The 23,356-nt window shown below is 36.8% G+C and overlaps 1 protein-coding gene across 6 annotated transcripts in view; it reads right to left on the bottom strand.

Annotated features, from left to right (window-relative positions):
* The window catches only part of KCNT2 (potassium sodium-activated channel subfamily T member 2), a 354,137-nt gene extending 337,225 nt beyond the window's left edge, over positions 1-16,912 (bottom strand). For 5 of the 6 annotated variants that reach the window (XM_081225686.1, XM_081225691.1, XM_081225687.1 and 2 more), the window contains exon 1: positions 16,350-16,912. In XM_081225686.1, coding sequence (XP_081081812.1) covers positions 16,350-16,444 — 95 coding nt within the window. In that variant the 5' untranslated portion in view covers positions 16,445-16,912. The remainder of the gene's footprint in view (positions 1-16,349) is intronic. The other variant, XM_081225690.1, reaches the window with a different exon arrangement.
* Between the last annotated feature and the right edge of the window lie 6,444 nt (positions 16,913-23,356).

Raw genomic sequence — 23,356 nt, 5'->3', positions numbered from 1 at the left:
CCAACAGCACATGAGAACATATCTGTCAGGATGCCTCTGGCAATGCTTTTCTCACTTTAAAGAAGGGCTTAATACAAGGACAATTCTTTTCTCTACCTCTTGACTTTGTCACTGGAACCAGAGGAGCCATTCAGGGACAAAGGGGACAAGCTCCAGGAGACAGAGATAGAGTAACAAATGTCAATGGAAGCCATGGAGAAAACAGACATATCCTGGGGTCTAAATTCAACTCTGAAACTATAGTAGTTCCAGACATCTTGTTTTATTGCATGTATCTTAGCTGGGTTTTCTAGGATTTGCCACTGAGAGAATAGAGACTTTCTGCTATTGTGTCAGGCATTTAAATTCTCTTTAGTTGAAGAAATAGACTCACAGACAGACATAGAAAACAAACCTATGGTTCCCAAAAGGGAGAGGGGGGTGGGGGAGGGATAAATTAGGAGGTTGGGATTAACATATACACACTACTATATATAAAATATGTAACCAACAAGGACCTACTGTATAGCACAGGGAACTCTACTTAATATCTTGTAATAACCTACAATGGAAGAGAATCTGAAGAAGAATAGATATATACATATGTATAACTGAATGTATAACTGAATTGCTATGCTGTACACATGAAACTAACATAATATAGTAAATGAACTATACTTCAATTAAAAAATAGAAGAAAAAAATAAAAATAAATTATCTTTAGTTGAGTTTCTGCCTATAAAATGCAACATGAGATTGGTTTACCTTTCCATACATGTTGTGAAGAATACAAAACCAATACATTTTAAAAGGATTAAATACAATATAATAGCTTTTTATGTATTAATGTACATAATATCATCACATAATTCTTTTTCCCCTCTGCTAGCTCCACAATTTGCTCATACTTTTTTTTATGTAGTATGCTACACAATAATTGCTTGTTTATTTGTCCTTCTCTCCTTTCTAAGATAAATGAAGGTGGGAACACCTTATTCTTTGTTTTCAGAGGCTTAGCACAGACCACAATTCATGGTCAGGCCTTAACTATTGCTTGATGAATTGAATTCAATTTTATCAATAATGAAAATGTGTATATTAAAGAGCACCTTCCTTGGGTGTTTTGCAAGGCATAATTAGATACTAGAGATTTTGCTCCCTAGAATTTATAACCCCAGTGAATAGTGTCAAGTTGCATTGCACAAACATGACAAACACTAACCCAAATTGATCCTCTTTTCATATTTCCTCTCATTTCACAACATTGATATTCTTCACCCCAATCCACTTTCACATTTGTTAATGACACTTCCAAAGTATTTTATTGAATTTTTTTTTTGGGGGGGGGCATTTTTCACTATCACTGCTCTACCTCTTTTATCCCATTAAACTAGCTTAATGAATTTCCTACTCTTCCAATAGTTTCTAAAGCTACAATTTTAATCACGCCACTTTCTTATTCAAAACCTTTCAATAATTCCCCACAGTCTAGAGAAAAAAAAAAAATCACACTCTTCAATTTGGCAATATAAGTTCTCCTACAGTCTTCCCCCAAACTACTGATATCCGTTATTGATCCACAAGTATCCTATACTATGTCCAATCTAGTCTACTTACTGCATCTTTTCCTAGAACATGTCCCATGGAAGACCCACCATACCTTTGGGCTAGCCATTACTACTTTATGTCTAATACATGAATCCTAATATATAAAATTTCCTTTCTAAAACTCTCCAAGAAGCTCTTTCTAATACTCCCATAATACTGTCCCTTGTACCATGTTCTACTTTATGAGAGTTATTTTGCATGTCTTATGTCTCCCACACAATATAAGCTCAAGGATGGTATGAGCGTGGGATTGTATCATTCAAGTACCTTGCATACATCATCCTAACTCATATGGTAGCAGGCATAAGTTCAATGTGAACACAATTTGAGATGCACAGAGGAACTTCCCCTCACTTTATTATACGGGTTTACTAAAAGGAGACATTACTTGGAATATGTAGTAGGAGGAACAGAATCAGCAAGTCAGAGCAACTTTATAATGAACATGTTAATTAGTCTTTTTTAAAAAAACACACTTAATTATATATTTCTGTAAGTGACTAGAGTTTGTTTCTCTCCTACCTGCCATGTGGTAAAGAGATGTATTATAAGTTTCTTTCTGATACTGAAAAGGAGAATGAAGTGAAATCAAAAGTGTTCATTCCATTGGACAAAAAGAGCAGGTAAAGATCTGACTCGGTAAATAGAATAATAATTGGAATATACATGTTTTGGAAGAATCTGCCTCCTTCTATTCTAAGACTTGGAACATGTTAGATAACTGTCACTGATATATTTCACATATTTTTTATTCCTCTAGAAAATCATTCTATTCACACTAACACTGCAAAATTAAACATACTCAACTATTATAAGCACCATTCCTCAATAAAAAAAAACCTTTTTTTATACTATTTAAGACCAAAAGAATTCCTTCTGTTCATCCCAATTATATAAGTATTACTACCATTACCTATCTGATCTTTTCAACACCTCCACAAGTCTCTTGGACAATGGCACTGCTGGCTGTCAAGCAGACTGATGGCTTTCACTGAGCAGCCCTATATGTAAAATTCAGAATTCACTTTAACAGTCATTTGAACTGTCACTGTATGAATTATGGACTGAAGCACATTCTGCTTTGCCTTTTTGAAAGGAAAGCTTCTTGTGAATATTAAACTAGAAGTGGGAATGGCATTTTCAAGTCAAATGATTTAAACTACATACCTGGGTTTAGAAGGAGCTTTAAAAAACTATTTTGTTTCCATGGAGAAAAACATCTCAAATTCAAATGATCTTCTACTTTTATTATAATAATGTATATATGTATGTATGTGGTGCACATATATATTCATAGCTGTGACTTTTTTTTTCTTTAAAAAATATCTTCCTTATATTACAGAATTAAAATTCTTGGAGCCTTTGTGTAAACCACATGTGTTAAACAATATAGGAAGATCCAAAATAAATTGAAGACATGACTTTTTCCCTAGAAAGTTATATGTTATACCTGAAATAACATGTGAGTAATTGTAAAACAACATCATGATATGTAAAATATATTGAATAGCCTGAGTGGTTTCAAAGATTTCATTAGTAACTCTGGCTCTGTGTTTGGTTTTGGGTCCAATCATGAAGCAGGGGGATGACGTGAACAGGAAGAGATGCCAGGAAGCCTCAGAACGTGGTGTGATACCAGCAAAGGCAATGAAGTGGATATCAGCATGGGAGGTGGGGAGTGATTTCTGTGAGTAACTACAATGACTAAATTTCAAAAAGCAGTTTAGGAAAAATTAATGAAGATATTATGTGCTCACAGACTGGAAGAATTAACATTGTTAAAATGTCCATACCACCCAAGGTAATCTAGAGACTCAATGCAATCCCTATCAAGATTCCAATGGTGTTTTTTCACAGAAATAGAACAAACAACCCTAAAATTTATATGGAATCATAAAAGACCCCAAATAGCCAAAGCAATCTTGAGAAATAAGAACAAAGCTGGAGGCAACATGCTCTCTGATGCCAAACTATATTACAAAGCTATAGTAATCAAAAGAATAAGGTATTAGTATAAAAACAGACACTAGGGCTTCCCTGGTGGCGCAGTGGTTGAGAGTCCGCCTGCCGATGCAGGGGACACGGGTTCATGCCCGGGTCCAGGAAGATGCCACATGCCGCGGAGCAGCTGGGCCCGTGAGCCATGGCCGCTGAGCCTGCACGTCCGGAGCCCGTGCTCCATAACGGGAGAGGCCACAACAGTGAGAGGCCCGTGTACCGCAAAAAACAAACAAAAACAAAACAAAAACAAAAAACAAAACAAAACAAAAACAGACACTAGATAGATGGAACAGAATAGGGAACCCAAAAATAAACCCATGTATATATGTTCAATTAGTTTACAACAAAGGAGGCAATAATATACAGTTAGGGCAAGGACAGTCTCTTCAATAAATGGTGTTGGGGAAATTAGGCAGCCACGATGAAAAGAATGAAACTGGACAACGATATTACACCATGCAAAAAATTAACTCAAAGTGGATTAAAGACTTAAACATAAGACCTGAAACTATGAAACTCCTAGAAGAAACCATGGGTGGTAAGGTCTTGACATAGGCCTTGGTGATCATTTTGAATCTGACACCAAAAGCAAAAGCAACAAAAGCAAAACTAAATAAGTGGGACTACTTCAAACTAAAAAGCTTCTACACAGGAAAGGAAACCATCAACAAACTGAAAAGGCTGCCTACCAAATAGGAGAAAATATTTGCAACTGATAAATCTGATAAGGGACTGATATCCAAAATATATAAAGAATTCATACAACTCAATAGCAAAAAAGCAAGCAATCTGATTTTAAATATGGACAGAAAATCTGAATAGACATTTTTTTCAAAAAGACATACAGACGGCCAAAAGGCCAAGGAAAGATGCTCAGCATCATTAATCATCAGGAAAAAGTTAAACAAAACCACAGTGAATGGGGTGGTGGTGGTGGTGGTGGTGGGATGAATTGGGAGATGGGATTGACATGTATACATTAATATGTATAAAATAGATAACTAATAAGGACCTGCTGTATAAAAAATAAAATAAAATAAAATTCAAAAAAAATCAAACCACAGTGAGATATCACTTCACACCTGTCAGAATGGCTATTATCAAAATAACAAATAACAACTGTTGGAGAGGTTTTGAAGAAAAGGGAACCCTCGTGCCCTGCTGATGGGAATGTAAATTGGTGCAGTCCCACGGAAAACACTATAAAATTCTTCAAAAATTTAAAAATAGAACTATGATATGATCCAGCAATTCCACTTGTGGGTATTTATCTGAAAACAAGAAAACACTAACTCAAAAGGATATATGCAACCCTATGTTCATAGCAATATTATTTATAATAGCCAAGATATAGAAACAACCTAGGAGTCCCCTGATGAATGAATGAATAAAGAAAGTGCATCAAATATATATGTGTGTGTGTGTGTATATACATATATATTTCAGCTAAAAAAAAAGTGAAATCTTGCCATTTGTTACAAATTGTGTTGGGAAAATTGGGGAGCCTCATTGAAAAGAATGAAAATGGACAACGATATTACACCATGCAAAAAGTTAACTCAAAGTGGATTATAGACTTAAACATAAGACCTAAAACTATAAAACTTCCTAGAAGAAAACAGAGGCGGTAAGGCCCTTCACATAAGCCTTGGTGATCATTTTGAATCTGGCACCAAAATGGTGTCAGATGGACCTCGAGGGCATTCTGCTAAGTGAAATAAGTCAGACAGAGAAAGACAAATAAAATACGATCTCTCTTTCATGTGGAATCTAAAAAAATAATACGTTTTTTTAAAAAGAAAAAGCTCATAGATACAAAGAATAGATTGGTGGTTGCAGAGGCTGGGAGAGGGAGTAGGAGAAATGGGTGAATTGTTTGTTTTAGTTTAAATAAATTGACTTATTTAAAAGAAAAAACTGGGCCTGCAGTTTGAAGACATTAGAAATGTGTTTTCAGGAAAAAAAAAAAATTAATGGAGGAGTCAGTTAATGAAGAACATTGAATACTGGGCTGAGCATTTTAAATTTTACATGATAAGCATCAGTGACATGAATATTATGTTAAAATTATGTTAAGAAGATTCTGATGAAAATGCTTAAGTTGAATGAGACTTGAGCTGGCCATGGAGATTATTGGAGGTGGGGTGCAAAGAACAGGCTTGGAACAATGAAGCATGCTAGCAAGAGCTATATTAATTTAAATAAGAAGGAATGAAATGCTATCAAAAAAGAATAGATGGAGATCAAGAACTAACTAAAAAAGCAAGCTGAAAAAATAATACAAAACTATTGTGAGTTTTGAAATGCAGAATTCTGGAGGATGATAATGATATTGGTGATGGTGGATAAACTGAAAAAATATTCTAGTTTGAGGTTATTTGTATCAACTAATTAGCAACCAGAAGTCTGCTATAAAAATTATGTGCTTAATATATATCTCTATGTATATGAAGATATATAGGGCTATATAAATAACTAAATTCAGGATATTTACAAAGTCTTTATATAATGTTAAATTGTATGATATTTACTTTAGGTATTTGTGGGAAAATAAATGAATTAATCTAACCTTTGTGAGGAGGTGAGAATAACTACAATTCAGTCTTGTGTTTTGGTTAGAATCTTGGTAGATTCTCCATGAAGTGAGTCATCCTACCCACTATTGAGTACATTTATACTTCAGGTTCACAACGAAGAATATAACCCTAAACTCTTTGCATTCTTAATTATTAATCAAAGCCATCTATATAAAAAAATGTTTTTAAGTAAGATTACATGAAAGACTGAGTAACTTCAGGAGTTTCTCTCTTTTTTTGTCCTAAAATATGTATCTGAAATGCATGTATGTGTGTCCTGTAGATCTACTTTAAGTGAATAATTCTTTCTAGTTATATCAGCATCTGACAGTGAGATGTCACCAAAGTCTTATGAAATTTGCTCTTCTTTTATGACAGGAAAGTGGGTGAGGATATTGTACACTAACCAAGATCCACAGGACCAATGGCCTTTCAATTTGAACACCAAGGAAAGCTGTATTTCTCCTGAACTGCTGGTTTATTTCTCATCTTATGTGACCGATCATGTCTTTGCTCTAACTCTGTGGTCCATCTCTGGTAACTACATAGGAACTCATGGAATCCATATTGTGTACCAACTCTACACTTGATTCATTTTTAACCCCTTATTATATTTTTCTTCAGCTATTTTTTTCTATTTATGCTATTGCACATATTTATGTGAACCATTGCAAATTTTTTTTGGAACAGGTGAAACATACTAATAGGTACACCTAAATGTTAAGGCCTCCATCAAGTAATTTGACATTACCACATTTAGATGTCATAACATCTCTGCAAGAGGATTTTCATGATCACCAGCACAATTATTGAGAAAAATGAATTTCAGGTGGGTACAAATACCTTAGGGAGTAGAAGTATAAGTAGAAAACCCCAAAGTTCTACTGAGAAACATAAAAAAAAAACCCTAGCCATATCAAAAGAAAGGTAATTGTTGTGAATTGTTGTGACTCCTGGGATATCAATTACCTTTAGCCTATTTCTACTATAAATAAATAAATATTTAAATAAACAAAATCTCTGCTTTGTTTGTTTCACTAATTTCCTATTTCAATCTACTTTCTTCAGACTGTCAAAAGAACAATGCTCTATATGGAGAGGGGAAAAATTATTTTCTCCCAGAAAATATTACCAACATCAAAAATTCCATAACTTTCCTCGAGTTACTCATTGTGATGCTAACCTAAAGGGATGCAGATGCTATGTGATTCTTCTACCTTCCAAAGCATTCACATTTGTTTGCATTTTGTTCTTTCTGTTATTTCATAGCATTAAACCACATCTGTTTAGTTGTAAACATAGGGTAGGCATAATAATTAGATTCTGGCTCTAGCTCTTAGGATTATGTAACTTGGAACAAGTCATGAATTTCTGTACCTCAGGACATTCATCTGTAAGAAAGGAAGGATACCAGATTCCTAAGAGCTGGTGTGAAGATTCAATGAAATAATTCATGGGACATGCTTAGAACAATGTGTGGCATTCTATACCTTCTTCAATATCGTCACCTATTTTCACTTCTTCTTCTGTATTTTCAGTAAAGAGGTGGAATAGCACAGGAACTCTTGTGGAGAGATAAGCAAGAAATAGAAACATCTTACAAAAGCTTCCATCTACAATTTGCCAGTGTCATCATCACACAGTGTGGTCGTGACTAAAGTCATTGCCATCACTCCTGACTGGAACTTGTGCTGCTTACTAATCACCAGATCCGATTCCTAGGGGATAGAGTGGTATTTCAATTTTTGACAGACCTGACACAGCAGCCTGTCCATTATTAAACCACACATCTGGTCCCTCTTGTTAATAACTGGTTGTTTGCAAAATGTGGACTATCTGCAAGTCTTCCCACAGGGAGTTAAATGAGGTTGAAATGTGTTCATCCACTTTTATCCCTATTCACACAGTGCTTTACAAGATGGGCTAAGTGTGCCCCCGTAATAATTCATCATTCTGTTTCTGTGCAAGGTCCACTGCAAGACAGCCAAGAACAAGATGTCCTTTAGTCCTTAGATTCACTGGTTTTTGGCTTTGTGTGCAAAGTCCATTTCTTGCACATACATAGTGTGAAAAGTAGAAATAATACAACTCTGAGTTTAAGAAAGGCGCACACAGAGGGAAATGATTCTCACTCTTTAAAGCCGTGGCATAATTGCAGTAATGCTGAGAGGACTAAAGCACAGTCCAAAGAGAGGCCCAGTTAAGAGTCTGAACAGGAAAGGGGTCCAAGAGTTGAGACTTGCTGCCAGGCAACAGTGCCCTACAGACCAGCCAAGCTTGGCAGCCTAGGTTTCTGTTTTACTTCCCTTCACTGCTTCTATTTGTCAAAAAAAGACAAGATAAATATGATCAATCCAAGACAAAATCGGGGAGAGAAATCTCACTGTCCCCTGTCTCCCTTTTCCATGGATCCTCTTCTCAGAATCCGCAAGAGTATGTCCCCCCTACTCCTTTCAGGTGACCAGGACTTTCCAGCCTCTACCAAATCCCTTTCCCAACTCCAAACCCATCCCCACATCCCAACCAAAGAGGACAGGTCAATCTAATACCACTGGAGCACTCAGTTTACACAAATGATTTACTTTTCCGAGTATGTGCAGTGATTCTTCCTTCCCTTGAAATTATACTACATCTCAGATTCTCCTTAAGAGAATCTAGTTCTGGTTATTGAGGAATCAAGGTCAGATATTTTGAATTCACTCTTCTGCTTCCAGATGATCAGATATGAAGGACCCAATGCCATTCTTACAGCACTTTCTTGCCTTCACAACGCCTGGGTTTTTATTTATCTTCTTCAAGCATGTATATGGTCACTCTTGCACATGAGCAATATGCAGTCAAATATCACAGTGGCTCAGGGTCATGCAATACCCAGACACTGTAACAAATTATGAGGCCAAACATACACGAACAAAGATTTCGGTTGGAGCGATGGTTGGGAATACAAGGTAACCTCAGCTCCTAAGGAACCATAGCCTATGCTCTGTAATACATGAGTGTATAACAAAACAAGTGACATAATACAGAATATTAGAAATGTTATCAATATTAATGATTGTTTTAGGTGAAAGAAAACTAATAATGTGATTTGGCTGGCAAAGTAAAGCTCAAGATTGCAAAATGTGGCAAATTTAGTGCTCGCTTCAGCAGCACATATACTAAAATGTGGCAAATTTCTTCATTTCTACGTTAATTAGAATCGAAGTATAATAATCATTATAAATGTGTATTAGGTATAAATATTTAATATGGATTATATTAAATGTTTGACAGATTAACAATGTTTTATATTTTATTGAATTGCAAGGGTAAAATATCTATGCTCGGTCTTTATAATTTGTTCATAAAGTTTGGTCATTTGCTTAAAACTTTAAAAACCTTACATACCACCACCATGACTACCAGAAAGAAGTTTCTGGCTCAGAATATCTTTATCCACTCTACTTGGGAGGTACACTCAGTATGAAGGGGGACTCCAAGTCCCCGCCCACCACCCGCTTCACTCACATCCTAGTTTTTACAACTCCACACAGCCAGTTTGAATTTGTACTGAGGTTGAGATTTTCTCAGTGCTACAGATGCACCTTTTTCTTTTTACTCTGTTCTCCAAGTAGTTTTCTCTTAAATTGTAGCTTGATTGCTGTCTAATGATTAAGATACTTGTGGAAAAAAAAAATCATGACCTATTAAAAAAAATCCCATATGCAGTCAAAAATTGTCAAAGAGTAAAAGTAATTGTCCTTCTGGATTATTACCTATTGTTTTGATTACTTTTACTGAGAAATTTTAAATTAGCAACTTAAGACTCAGGAAAACCATTAGTTTAAAGACGTCTTGATTGAAGGTATTAAATACAGCTCAGAAAAGGCCACCCTTATTAAATTTCAAACTATAAATATACAAAGCTGCTGGTTAAATTTCACTGTAAAATGGATTTCTTCCTGTTTCATTTTCTAAAGGCAACTTAGACAAGCATGGCACATAAGTAAGACAACGTTGGCAATACATAAATACACTAATAAAAGCAGATGAACCATCAATGACAAAATGATATATAAACATATAAACGATAAACAAGAGCATGATTTTTTTTTATTTTTTTTTGGGGGGGTATAGTTGTTTTACAATGTTGTGTTAGTTTCTATTGTCCAGCGAAATGAAGTGGAGTTCCTTGTGTTATACAGCAGGTTCTCATTACTTATCTATTTTATACATATTAGTGCATATAAGTATAATATCCCAATTCATCCCCCTCTTTCCCCTTTGGCGTCCATACGTTTGTTCTCTACATCTGTGTCTCTATTTCTGCCTTGCAAACCGGTTCATCTGTACCATTTTTCTAGATTCCACATATATGTGTTAATATACGACATTTGTTTTTCTCTTTTTGACTTACTTCACTTTGTATGACAGTCTCTAGGTCCACCCACATCTCTACAAGAGCATGATTTGAAAAAGCCAATAAAAGTATCGCATTCACTATTAACCTAGTACAGGTACACGTGATGACTAAAGATATTGTTAATTTTTATTTTGTACCAAAAATGAAGACCAAGATAAGCTTTCATTTGTATTACTTATCTTACTACCTTTCAAATCTATTTTTGCAGAAGTTGAGTTACATTACTAACAGAGAAGGACAAAAGTATGTTAATTCTGATAAAACAATAAGTTAGCTGAAATCATTTTCTTGGTCATCCATCTGGATTTATGTCTTTCTACCCGTCCTCAAGACTAACTTGAAGCTGCAGTGGAGAAGCTGTTTAGTAGAAAGTTTAATCTCCTTAAAATGTCACATACCTTATGTGGAAAATGAAATTGCTACATTCCAACTTCCTTCACCCAAGATTTATTATACATAGAGGTATCTTGAGAAAAGTGTAATACTCACAGAAGAGATATTACAATTAAGTAACCATATACAAAAAGTGGATATATAAGAGTGGTTAAATGGAATCAAACTTTAAATTCCAATAAATTTGAAAAGCCATATTTCAATTTTATTAATGAGTAGGTAAAAAGAAAAAATCATATGTTTTTATATAAAATATGAATGTCTGAATTATTGGTAACTATTGAAAAATAATAATTATTATACTACATTTTTCTCTGCATTTTATATATTTTATATATATATATGTAGAGTCAATTTTTGCACCATTACCTACTTCAGCAGTAGGTAATTTTTTATTGCCTTATTCAAGGGGATTTCTCTTAATATAATAGTGCTAAAAGGCACTGAATAATCTGGGTTTTCTGATAATAAATGCTTAAATCATTTTTATAGATATTGTGTATGCATTGTTGGTTCCACTATATAATTAAACAGTAAAAATAATATTTCATTCTTTTTAATAACACTTAAAATATTTTAAAAGTATATTTACTGACCTGAACATAAAATCTTAGAATAAGAACTTTATATTAAATGGCTACTTTTCAAAATAATATATAATTTAATAAGAAAGATAAAATTGGTAACACATAAATGTGCCAGATGCCAATCCAAAACCCATTTTCCCAATTCAATTTGATTATATAAAGTCATATTGCATATTTTCATTGTATGATAACTAAACTTACACATACTCCAAAAGCTATCCAACATTCCCCCATTTTATAAATACTTCTTAAACTATTAATCAACTGAACTGTACCCTTTGTTCAATTCTTTTATGTTTTCAATTACTACAATGCATTAGGTGACTTGCTTGCATTACTTTTAAATTCCACCTACAAAACATGAAAGATATACTTAAAATTACTGGAGTTGCAACACCTGACCAAATATCTGAAAACCAGAATAATGTTAATTAAATAAATGGCCTATTCCGATATGACTGCAACTGAGAATTGTCCATTAACAGTAATTTGTCCACAGCTGTGATAATTTATCCACATCAAGTGCATTGTGTTCCAAACTTTAAAATTACTGAGTCATGATGAAGGATGAGAAAGGCTTGTCCTAACTGCCGAAAGGCATTTAAAACCTGAAATTTACCAACCTTTAACTGGAAGAGAATATTCTAAATTTTTATTGCTTTATGAATCTTAGAAACATTAAAATAGAAAAAAAAGTATTGTAACACTACAAAGATTTTACATATTACAGAATGGCTCCCATATAAGATCAGTTAAATTCTATCTCTACTCATATTGGTTTCAATCATAGAGTAACTTTGATGATATTAAGTATGCTAAATATTAAATTCAAAGTATATTAAGATTTTGAGCCATCTCTAATATAGTGATTTTAGCTACTGTATTTTCAAGCCAACCCTGAATATCCTATCTACAAATGCTGGATGCTCTTCTTGACAGTCTTAAAACAGAAATTCTGCAAGGTTATCATCATAACATAAGCAATACTTTCAACATTCTGGGGGAAAATTCACCTCTAATTATATCTGTGAACACCTCCTGATCAAGCCCTGTTTCATATTCTTTCTTATATTCTTCCCAAAGCCTAACTTAATGAGGCCCTCAGATGTACATGTATTCAAACATTAGCTGATTGGATAAATGACCATTAAAGAAATATTATACAAACCATTTAAATTAGATTTTTGTGTTCTATTCAGGATGCCAAAAAAGTAAACACGCATTATATATACAACAGACATCCCTAAGGCATAAGCAGTGTTGGCATTTAGCAACTCTCAAACTTATTCATGGCCTCCCAGAACTAATGTTATTCCTATGCTAAATTATCTTCACTGCTCTAACTCTTTTCCCTTCCGTGCTACTTAGAACAGGATACCAGAATGCAAATAAGGGAGAGGTAATTATGTAAGGATGCACTGACCTATACGTTACATAGTCATTCCACATATTTCACATAGAATACAGATCTATCACATATACATTATACATATACATACATATTGCATGTATTTTAAATGTGCGTCTGTTTCCCTACCAAAAGGCGGTACAACATAAACGTAAGTGAACTATCCAAGGCTAGTTCACAATCTACGGTGTGGAGTACACACTTCCTGTATCCTGGTAGACCCACCAATATTCCCTCTGTAACAATACCCTTTCACACAGCAGTGATATGCCTCACTCATTTTCACATGCCAGCCCAACATATCCTACTAAGATTGAATTTAAAATTCTTAAAATGAAGGGCGGGGTAGAACATGTCTACTTTCCTATCATCTAATTCCCCCGTCATTTCTAGGATGTGACTCTAGATGGGGAAGGTTTCCATCCTGATCCAGATTCCCCCAGAAGAAGACCTTGAGTTAAGGGCTGAAGCCTAAATAGCGTATTTGGGAAATGATACAGAAAATACCAGTTAGGGAGAGGGGGGAGGAAGCCAATAAACTCGCAGTACCAAGCCAGTTATCACCGTGAGCCAGCTAGAGCTGAGTCCCATTGGACACAGTGTAGAGAACATGCTCCAGAATGGTCCCAAGCAAGGAACTAGGAGGCTAAGGTATTTGTCTAACAAATCCGTATTTACTCAGTGGCACTTCTGCCTTGCTCTCCAAGAGGCCCTGGTGTGCACCTGAGGCTAGGAGAAAACAAACAAAAAACCTCAGACAGGCAGAGGGTGTTCATAGAAAATATCCAGAGAACATGGGCAGAGCAGTAGATGCATCTGTTGTTAGAAACTGTCTACATATTCCTGTATGAAAGACTGCTTCCTCCTCAACTCTGCAGGAATTGAGTCCACAAGATAACTGAGTAGAATAAGATTGCTATTCAGCCTTAATTGCAAAGAGGAATCTGTGACAATACTAAAGACAAAAGAGAAGACTTTACTTATTGCATATTAATTTAAGATTCTGAAGAAAAATTTTAAAGTTGCAAACTTTGAGTCATAGGTGAAGAAGAGAACTAACATTAAGAGCACCTCACCTATGCTAGATGCTGTAAAATTATTCTTATAAATTCAAATTTAATTAAGTGGAGGGAACTTCGGAGCTTCTTGAGTAATTTCAGTCACAAAGTCATCTTTACACTTGTAAGATATATCACCAACACAAGTATTTAATTTCCCAGAAACTGAGTTTCCTAGTCCTTAAAATAATTACCTACAATTCAGGGACTATGTGAGGATCGACTGAGATAACACATATCATAATTTAACATATACATGTGTTTATATATATATATATATGTTATCCACACACATACATATAAGCATATAACATATAGCATAGTTAACATATAGCACTAGCCAAGTACTTAGTACCAACTAAGTGTTAGTTTTACAGAAATATCTTACAGAAATAAGGTTACTGAATTTCATAATGGCTGAATGACTTGCCCAAGGCCACTCAGGTAGTGAAGAAATAAGCATAGGATTGAAACCTGGGTCCCTATTAATCAAAGGCTCTTGTCTTCGAAGATGGACAACTAATAGAACCAAAACTAAGTTTTCACGGAGCCACAAAATTACCTTTAAAGTGGACCCACCACGTTTGGTTCAGTAACAATACCTCATTTTAACAGTACATATGGCCTAATTTTAAAGTTAAAGTTGGTCTAGCATAAACTTTCATTATAATACGTATTTTAAATAAACGTGCAAAACTTTTTTTTAACATAGCAATGACTCATTTAGGAAGCAGTCAACTAACCAAACTTCTTAATTCCTGAAATATAACTGCAGCACTCCTAGAAAAGTGAAGGCAACCACATGAACAATTAGTATCTGGGATACGATGCTAAAAAAAAAAAAAAAAAAACAGTGCTACCACCACCACGTCCAAAATATGTACTCCATGTGCTCAGTCCAGCTCACACTTTTACAATGAGGATTTCTATTGTACACGATGATCCTGACCTCCTGAAGTAACAAATACAGATCCAATTACGATGAACACCTCACTGTACTTCAAGAGCCATTGAGCTAAGTTAATATAGTTTATCTAAATGTCAATTAGCATTGAAATCTGTTTAAATATTCTTTTCTTCATCTTCAGTCAACCAGAACACCTTACATTCCAAGCATACTCATAAATTGGCATTTGTTCTTTAATTTTTTACCAATATATATGTTTTTGCCTAAAAAGAAGAGATTGAACTGAAATATTATCCTCTACAAAACATCCATACCCCTTTAAATTACTAACATGAGACCAAAGAAGAAGTCCACAATTGATGCTCAAGATAAAATCCCCTGTGTGTAGGGTAGGGGTTGGTATTGAGAGCTGAGATGGGAAGGAGAGGAAGGAAGGTATTTCCCAGTGGTTGAACAAGAGATTCTGAATGGGACCAATAATGGATCTTTTATGCAATTAAAATAGAACATCAATACCAAACTGAACTTTAAGGAAACATTTCAATTGAGTTGAAAGACTACTTAGTATACACATATTATTTTAAAACAAGGAAATGTGGCATGTGATACCTAAATGACTATTTTGGAAAATACTAAATTCAATGAAACATAAAATGTGCTTTTTAAATAATAATAATAAGACATAGCAAGAGGAATTCCAGAAGTTTAACTAGGCAAAACAGTGATGCTATAGATAAAACACATGAACAATATTATTATCATTATTTACGAAAAGGTTGGATCATACTATACGAACACCATTATTAATAATAGTCATAGTTACCTATTCAAAGTGAGTATTTTCCATTGCCAACGCTGGCATTTTCACTAACTACCTGTTACATATTTAAACCAATTGTCTACCTGCGTCTTCAAATGTTTAAAAAGCATAAAATTCCCAGTGGCAAGTGTCTTGACACCTAATCAAGACAAGACTGATACGGAGTAAGTAAACAGGTGGGTGCAGGTGATTTTAAGTTTCTAATGTGCTTTTTCAATCAACTTGGATGCATTTTCGAATTTGGTTAACAACACCTAAGGAAAAAAAATGAAAATTGACTGGCACTGATACTGCGTGCAATTTGGATGTAATTGTACCTCTCACGCCAGCCTCATACACACCCTAAGAAAGCACAGATAGACAAAAGAATAAGCACAAATAAATGCAACAAATACATTGCAGGGATCAGAAAGTGAAAAGGCAAAGAGTTCCTTGCCTACAGCAATTGCTCTAGAGAGTCAAAATGGAGAGACACGTCAAAGAGTCCCTTTTCCTCCCTCCCCCAGCCTCTGGCTCCTTTCCCTCCTCTCCCTCCTTTTCCCCTTCCAGCCTCCCCATCCCTCGCTTTTCCAGCTGTATCTACGGAACCACAATGCAGCACACCACTCACCTGTCGTCGTTCTGCCATCCTTGGTCCCCTAGCAGCAAATCCCGAAACCTGTACCTGGGAGGCAGAGGGGGCACTTCGCTCTCCAAATCAACCATCCTTCCTCAAAGAGTGGGAAACGTAAAACAACGAATGGAGGCGAGGAGGACGAGAGAAAGAAAATATTGCGGAGTAGAGGGCGCGGACTAACGAAATGCGGGAGACGGGCTGGAGCAGGGGAAGGGGCCTGGGATGGGGGAGGGGGGTCTGCTCCCAGCCGGAAGCTGAGGCTGAAAGGGGCCGGCTCCTCTCTCCTGAGGGTGTGATGAGGATGATGCAAACCCAGCCCAAGAGCAAAAGTCTGGCTCTGACAAGAACCAACGCTGCCAAGGAACCGCCCCCAGGATCGGCGCCGCCTCTGGTCCCCAGGACTCGGGGGAGGCGGGAATGCAAAAGTTACTTCGCCCGAAAGAAAAAGAAAAAACGCTCGGTGGCTAGAAAGAGGGGAGAGGGGTGGGCGTGCGCTCAGCGTTAGGGTGAAGCACTTTCCCGCACGGCGGGCATCGAGAGCCTCCTCCGAGGACAGCTCCGGGCAGCAGGTTCCCTCAGGCGGACGCCCCGCACCGTCGCGCAGGCGCCGGGGGTCCCGGGGTTGGAGTCCCCGCGCAGCGGACGGGCTCTCCTCGTGGGAGGGGCCGCCGCGGAGGCCCCGCCAATGAGACGCCCCTCATTAGCATAACGGTGACGGCGGTGCCTGGGGAAGACCAATGGGGGCGAGCCTAATTAGCGGGTTCCAGGGCTCCAACACCCTCTCTGGATGAGGGGGACGCGCGCGTGGAGTGTCCCCAGGTCCCCCAGCTCCTTCTCCTTGGCCGTCTCCAGCCAGGTAGGCGGGGTAGAAATGGCACGCTCCGGCAGAGGGAATCCCCGCTCCCAGCCCCAGGAAAGTCTTAGTCTTTTTTCTCACTGGCTGAAAACAAGGGAGGTGTTTCCCTGATCCTGAAGAGAATGAAGGGCCACTTTAGGCCGCTGCAGAGAAACGATTAACGCATGGAGGATGACATACTAGGAAATGAGAGCTGCTGCTACTCGTGGTGCTGTGGGCTTCCAAGTGACCTTCACCTTGCCAGGTGTGCTCTTGTTAGTGGCCCACGCAGTCAGAGGAAGGGTGAACCCGAGGGTCCACAGCCTGTTTCTCAGTATGGACCGCAGCTTATGGGAACCTGCTGTGTATACAAGCCCTAGTCCTATTTGCTTATACTGTTTTTGCACCAAGAACCGATTCCATCAGGGTACGTACAGACACCAAATATTTCCCCTCTGAGAGACTCAGGCCTGAGGATACAAGACTATCACGGCCCGTGCCCTCAGGAATCTCATCGTTTGCTTTCAGGAACAAGCTTATAAATGAAGTGATACAATACGAGACACAGTAATCAAGCAACATATAAAGAGTTTTGGAAATACCTGTGAGATAACACACTTTTTCATGCAGGGAAGGGTCAAGACATAGAAAGTGAACTAAGTCTTCTATGCTAGTTTGCAACTTACTCAAGGGAAGGGAAGAAAGCAATGGAGTGAGGAAAGAGAAGCCTATGAGTAGAGGCAAAGGGATATTTTTAAATGTCTGGTTTATTCAGGAGACAGTGATTAATCTGGTATGATTAAATTCTCAGTGAGGTCATGTAGTGGAGGGCTTAATACAGAACGTTAGAAATTCAAGAAGAAATCAGCAAAAAGGTAATAGCAGATAAAATAGAATGAGTACCTACCTAAAGCTGAAGAATCAGTGGCAATAGATGTCTCTGTCGTCCAGATCCAACCCATTCTTCCAGACCCATCTCAAATGACATCTCCTCTATTAGATTTCCCGATGCTTCCAGCTAGTTAAAATGCCTTCTTCCTTTGAACCCTTCATACCCTCTGTGAGTATTTTGCTTGTAGTGCTTATTATATTATGGCCTGCTGTGCATTTTTCTACATCTTATCCCGCTTCCTGTGGCTTATCTCTCTTAGCACAGTGCATTCAAAATGAGTAAGATCTTAACAATGTTGAGATGCATTAAAAGCTTTTAAAGATAGTAAATTAATCTTTTTTCACATTTGCTTTAGCTCCAAAGTTGTGTATTTATTTATGTTTTTTTGCATGAACTTTTGTCATCCCTTTGCCAAATGAGAAAGTTATATCCTTGCATTGTTAGTTGGGGGGAGATGGGGCAGGAAGAGAGAGAGAGAATATGTGTTTTATATTTTGGACCTTATCATCTGCTATTAAGATAGCTCTGTGAAGTTTACTTTTTTTTAACGTTCCAGGCTAATATTTATATTTTTATTTATATTATTATAGTCTGCCTTTATATATCTGGCAGAAATCTGAAATATTTAGGGATCAGTAACAGACTCAGAAGCAAGGCACTAAAAACAGGAAAAAAATAGATGTTGAGACTCCTGCAATGCTAGAGATTAGAGAGTAAAGCAACAGCATTTGACTTAAAAGAAAGTTGTGTTATGCAGCAGCTTCCCACTAGCTATTTTACATTCGGTTGTGTATATATGTCGATGCTACTCACACTTTGCCCCAGCTGCCCCCTCCCCCCATGTCCTCAAGTCCATTTTCTATGTCTACCTCTTTATTCCTGTCCTGCCCCTAGGTTCATCAGTACCTTTTTTTTATTATTCTATATATATGTGTTAGCATACGATAGTTGTTTTTCTCTTTCTGACTTACTTCACTCTGTATGACAGACTCTAGGTCCATCCACCTCACTACAAATAACTCAATTTCATTTCTTTATATGGCTGAGTAATATTCTATTGTATATATGTGACACATCTTTATCCATTCATCTGTCGATGGACACTTAGGTTGCTTCCATGTCCTGGCTATTGTAAATAGTGCTGCAATGAACACTGGGGTACATGACTCTTTTTGAACTAGGGTTTTCTCGGGCTATATGCAACTAGTGCAGTATTGTGAAGCAGTTATACTCCAATAAACATATATTTAAAGAAAAAAAAGGAAAGAAAGCTGTACACCTTATTTTGGTGTCACCTTTATGGCAGTCTTAATTATTTGGCTTCCAAGTGCCCAGAAAACATTTTAAGAGGGAGCAAGTACCTCAGAAAGAAAGAAAGAAAAAATAGAATAAGTAAAAACTTTCTCAACTAGTAGTGTCATAGCCCAGCTGTTAAGGATACAAAGGGTACAAAGGACCCTACTGTGTCAAAGCAGGTGGAGACCACTATGTGCCTTAAAATTGTCACAGTGAACAATCTTATCTTTCTAAGTTTAAGAAAATTAAAAGAATAATGCAATCTAACAAATACTATCCTGACATTCTTAAAATATAGCAATATTTGGACATTGAAACGTAAATTTGTAATTGGAAGATCCTTTGCTATCCATTCTGTTTTTTTTGGTCAGTTTTCTGAAGGCAGACTTTTCATTTTTTGTCATTAATTTTGACTTTTAGCTCTCCCACCTGTCTTTCTATACTTTTTTCTCTTTTTTTGTCATGTCATTTCCTGCTGTTAAAATATATTTTCCTCTTTCACTCTTTTTATCTTGGTTTCCCTTTTTTCATTGTGCTCTTTTAATGTCCTATTTCATAGACTCTTTTTCTCTCTGTGTGTGTGTGAAAGCTTTCATCCTACTATAACATGAAATTCGATTTTTAGAAACATTTTTAAACTTGGTTCTGTACATTACAATTTTGCACCTTACTCACTGGTGTTCTTAAGCACCTTAATCAACATCTAGTGTAGATTAGAGCAATAGACTAATTTGGTCCCATACTACTAAGAGAGTACTCAGCAAAAATCTTCTGAATTACAATGGTGATGGAGTAGAGCATGTTAAGAATGAGAATTAGGGAGAAGATGCATTCCCTAGTTTAAGAATTTTTCTTTCCAGAAAACACAGTTGAGAATATCTTCTAATTTCTTTAAAAGAAAAACAAATTGTTTTTTTAAATCACTGATTTCCAGTACACTGATTGATTATATTAATATTTAAATATAAAAAGAAATGAGTCATTCCCATGAGTGAAGAATGATTTTACTTACAAAGAAACAATTTCTTGATAATTATCTTGTGAATAATGAACATAGCTGCGAGTATAGAATATGATGGGTTTTTTTACCCCAAAAATATGTGCATATTACATCTGTTATTTTTATGACAACATTTTCAAAACTGTCAATGATTATGTCTACCTAGACCTGTAAAAGCTATTTGAAAATAAATTTTAAATAGAAAAAAATAACTTTCTATGGGTTAGACTACCTACTTCATAGATGCTTCATCTGTGTAGGCAGAAAAAGACAGGATAATCCACATCTATTCAGCATCACTAAGCTACATAGCAACATCTCAGTGTAATGGAGAGAGATGTGTTCAATTATTTTTTTTAAACAAAGATTCATGGAGTAGTTACTATGAATTGAACCTCTCATAGTCTTAATGGGGGAGAGGAAGACCATCCAATAGTTACACTAGAATGTGGCAGGTCACACTCATTAGCACTGGCAGCCTTGTTGCTGAGGAGCTCAGAGAGACATATTCTGGTTTTGGAAAATCAGGGAAGGCTTTGTGGAGGAGCTCACATCCATACTGAAGGATGAAAAAAGTGAGTGAGTAAGAGAGGCATCAGCAAGTATACAGGTACAGATAATGGATATAAGAAAGCAATGGTAATTTGAGCTCAGGGTCTGTATTTAGATGGGGAGGGGGCAGAGAGGAGGGAGAAAAATTGGCAGGAAGATTAGCAGCCAGAAGCTGCCTTCATTTATCATCTGGAGAGGCCAGGCAGGTCATGCCAACAAGTTTGGGTTTCAACTTGTAGACAGTGATGAATCTCTTGAGGATTTTTAAGTAAGTAAGTGACAAAGCCCAGTTTATATTTGGAAAGACCACCACGGTTAGCAGTGCAGATGATTGATTGGTGGGGAGGACAGGAAGGGAAGAAAGGAGACCATTTATGAGCCATACAGTATGTCAGGAGAGATATGCCAGTTGTCTGAAATGAGGCAGTGGTTACAATGCAGATATAAAGGAGAGGACAGATTTGTAGGAAATTAGGAAGATGGTACTGGCAGGACTGGATAAGTGAGAGAGAGAGTATGAAATTTAATGGGGAGTAAAGAATCGATGATACTTTCCAGGCTTCTGGGATGAGTAAGCAGGTGAAGAGTTTACTGTTGGGTGAGATAGGAATATAGAAATAGGTTTGAGTGAGAAAATGAGTTCACTGTGAGCCTTCTGCAAAAGGGAGAAGTCAAGAAGGTTTGAATCTGTGGGTCTGAATATAAGGAGCAAATTCTTATTCAGACAGAAAAAATCAGGAAGCATCATATAGAGGGATAAATGCACCTGGCTCGAGGCACTGGGAGAGAAGAGCAGGGCAGACACTGAGCCTGTAAAGGTTCCTGGGAAAGGGGATGGGCTGGAGAGGTGGGAGGGATGACAGAAGGGAATTCAGCTTCTACCCCCAGCGTAGAGACGGGTATTTCTCTATTTTCTTTATTAGTTTTATTCTGTGACCCTTGATTCAAGCTAAAATAGATTCTATCTGCAGGAAGAAAAATGTAACAAACCCTGCCCTATATTCTAAGCATGTCCAGCCACATGAGCAGAATAATTTTTATTTCAGCAACACTGAAAAGAGGAAGCAGTAGAGAGAAAAGGAAAAGGCAGACTATCACAACTGATTCACCAATTCCACCTGAAACACACAGGTAAGTAGTTTAGAGGAAAGCCATCTGGAGATTTATGAAGATATTGTGGTAATTAACATGATTTACCCAACACTTCTAGTGGTTTTAGTCATTCTAAAATTAAAACTTGTCCGAGAGGCAAAATCTGTGTGTGTACTTTACAGTGGAAGCTTGTCAGGAGTTATATTAATTTAATATATTAATATAATATTTTATTATGAATGTATTAAGAGCAATGTCCTCTATGAGCTTCCTTCTTGCTTCCTTCCCTTTTCTCAAAGCTGTCCCTCGACACACATCTTATTCAGCATCACTCTTAATGATAACACACATCATCTCCCTTTACCTGCTTCTAAACTCTCTTCCTTTGACTGAATTTTTGGAAGAAGAACACAGAGCCAAAGGGGGAATTATTTAGTATCAAATGTGATTCAATACCTTCGAAGCATGTTATCCGACAATAATCCAGGAATCACACCCACATGAGTCTTCTACCTACAAAACAAATATATTTTCTGCAGGGAAAAAAATCTCCAGCAGGTTTGGAAAACTCCAGTTCTCATCTTCGATCTACCCATCCGTATGTTGCTAGGGTCCCAAATCCAGCTCATGGGGTAGATCAGAAGAAGCACCCTGTTCATGTTCATTTTCCACCTTCACCCTTGTCATCTCAAAACCTTCTAAAACAAGTAATGGCAGCTACGACTTGGCCTTTTTCACAAGGGTTGTCAATTAGTGGGTGATCAACAACCATCTAGTGAGTGAGTGAGAAGCTACATATGTGAATGGATTAGGTCGTATCCTTGTCATTCTTCAAGCAAAAAAACGCACAAATGCTAAAAAATTAATAGCTACAGTGTAACTGTTATGTGCCAGATATTATGTAGGAGATTCACAACAATTATGAAAACCAAATAATTTTGTCCAGTTTTGAAAGATAGGTAAACTTAGGCTTAGATAATATCACCCAGAGAGGAGGTGCTAGCCCAAGATTCAGAACCTTGATTTTCTGACTCCAAAGTGCATGTTCTTCCCAATAGAGCTGAGAAAGAGGTTTATGGTCAATAACCAGTAGATATCTGTGTTTCCCGATTGGTCATCTAAATTAAAATAAAATTATAAAATTGCCCAGTCAAAGTCCTACTGATCCACCATCATTTACCTCCTTTTGCACCTGAGGGACTTCCCATCACTTGTTTGTTTTCCCTGAACTGTATTCCCCCTTCTTGCCACGGCTGCCTCTAACTTCCTTGTCACGTCATCAGAGAAGACTCTTCTAATCATCCAACACGGAGATGCTCTTTGTGTTTGTGTTT

Source organism: Mesoplodon bidens, assembly GCF_964165515.1.
Source record: "Mesoplodon bidens genome assembly, chromosome: 2".
NCBI lineage: Eukaryota > Metazoa > Chordata > Mammalia > Artiodactyla > Ziphiidae > Mesoplodon > Mesoplodon bidens.
This window is presented reverse-complemented; position numbering and strand designations above follow the sequence as displayed.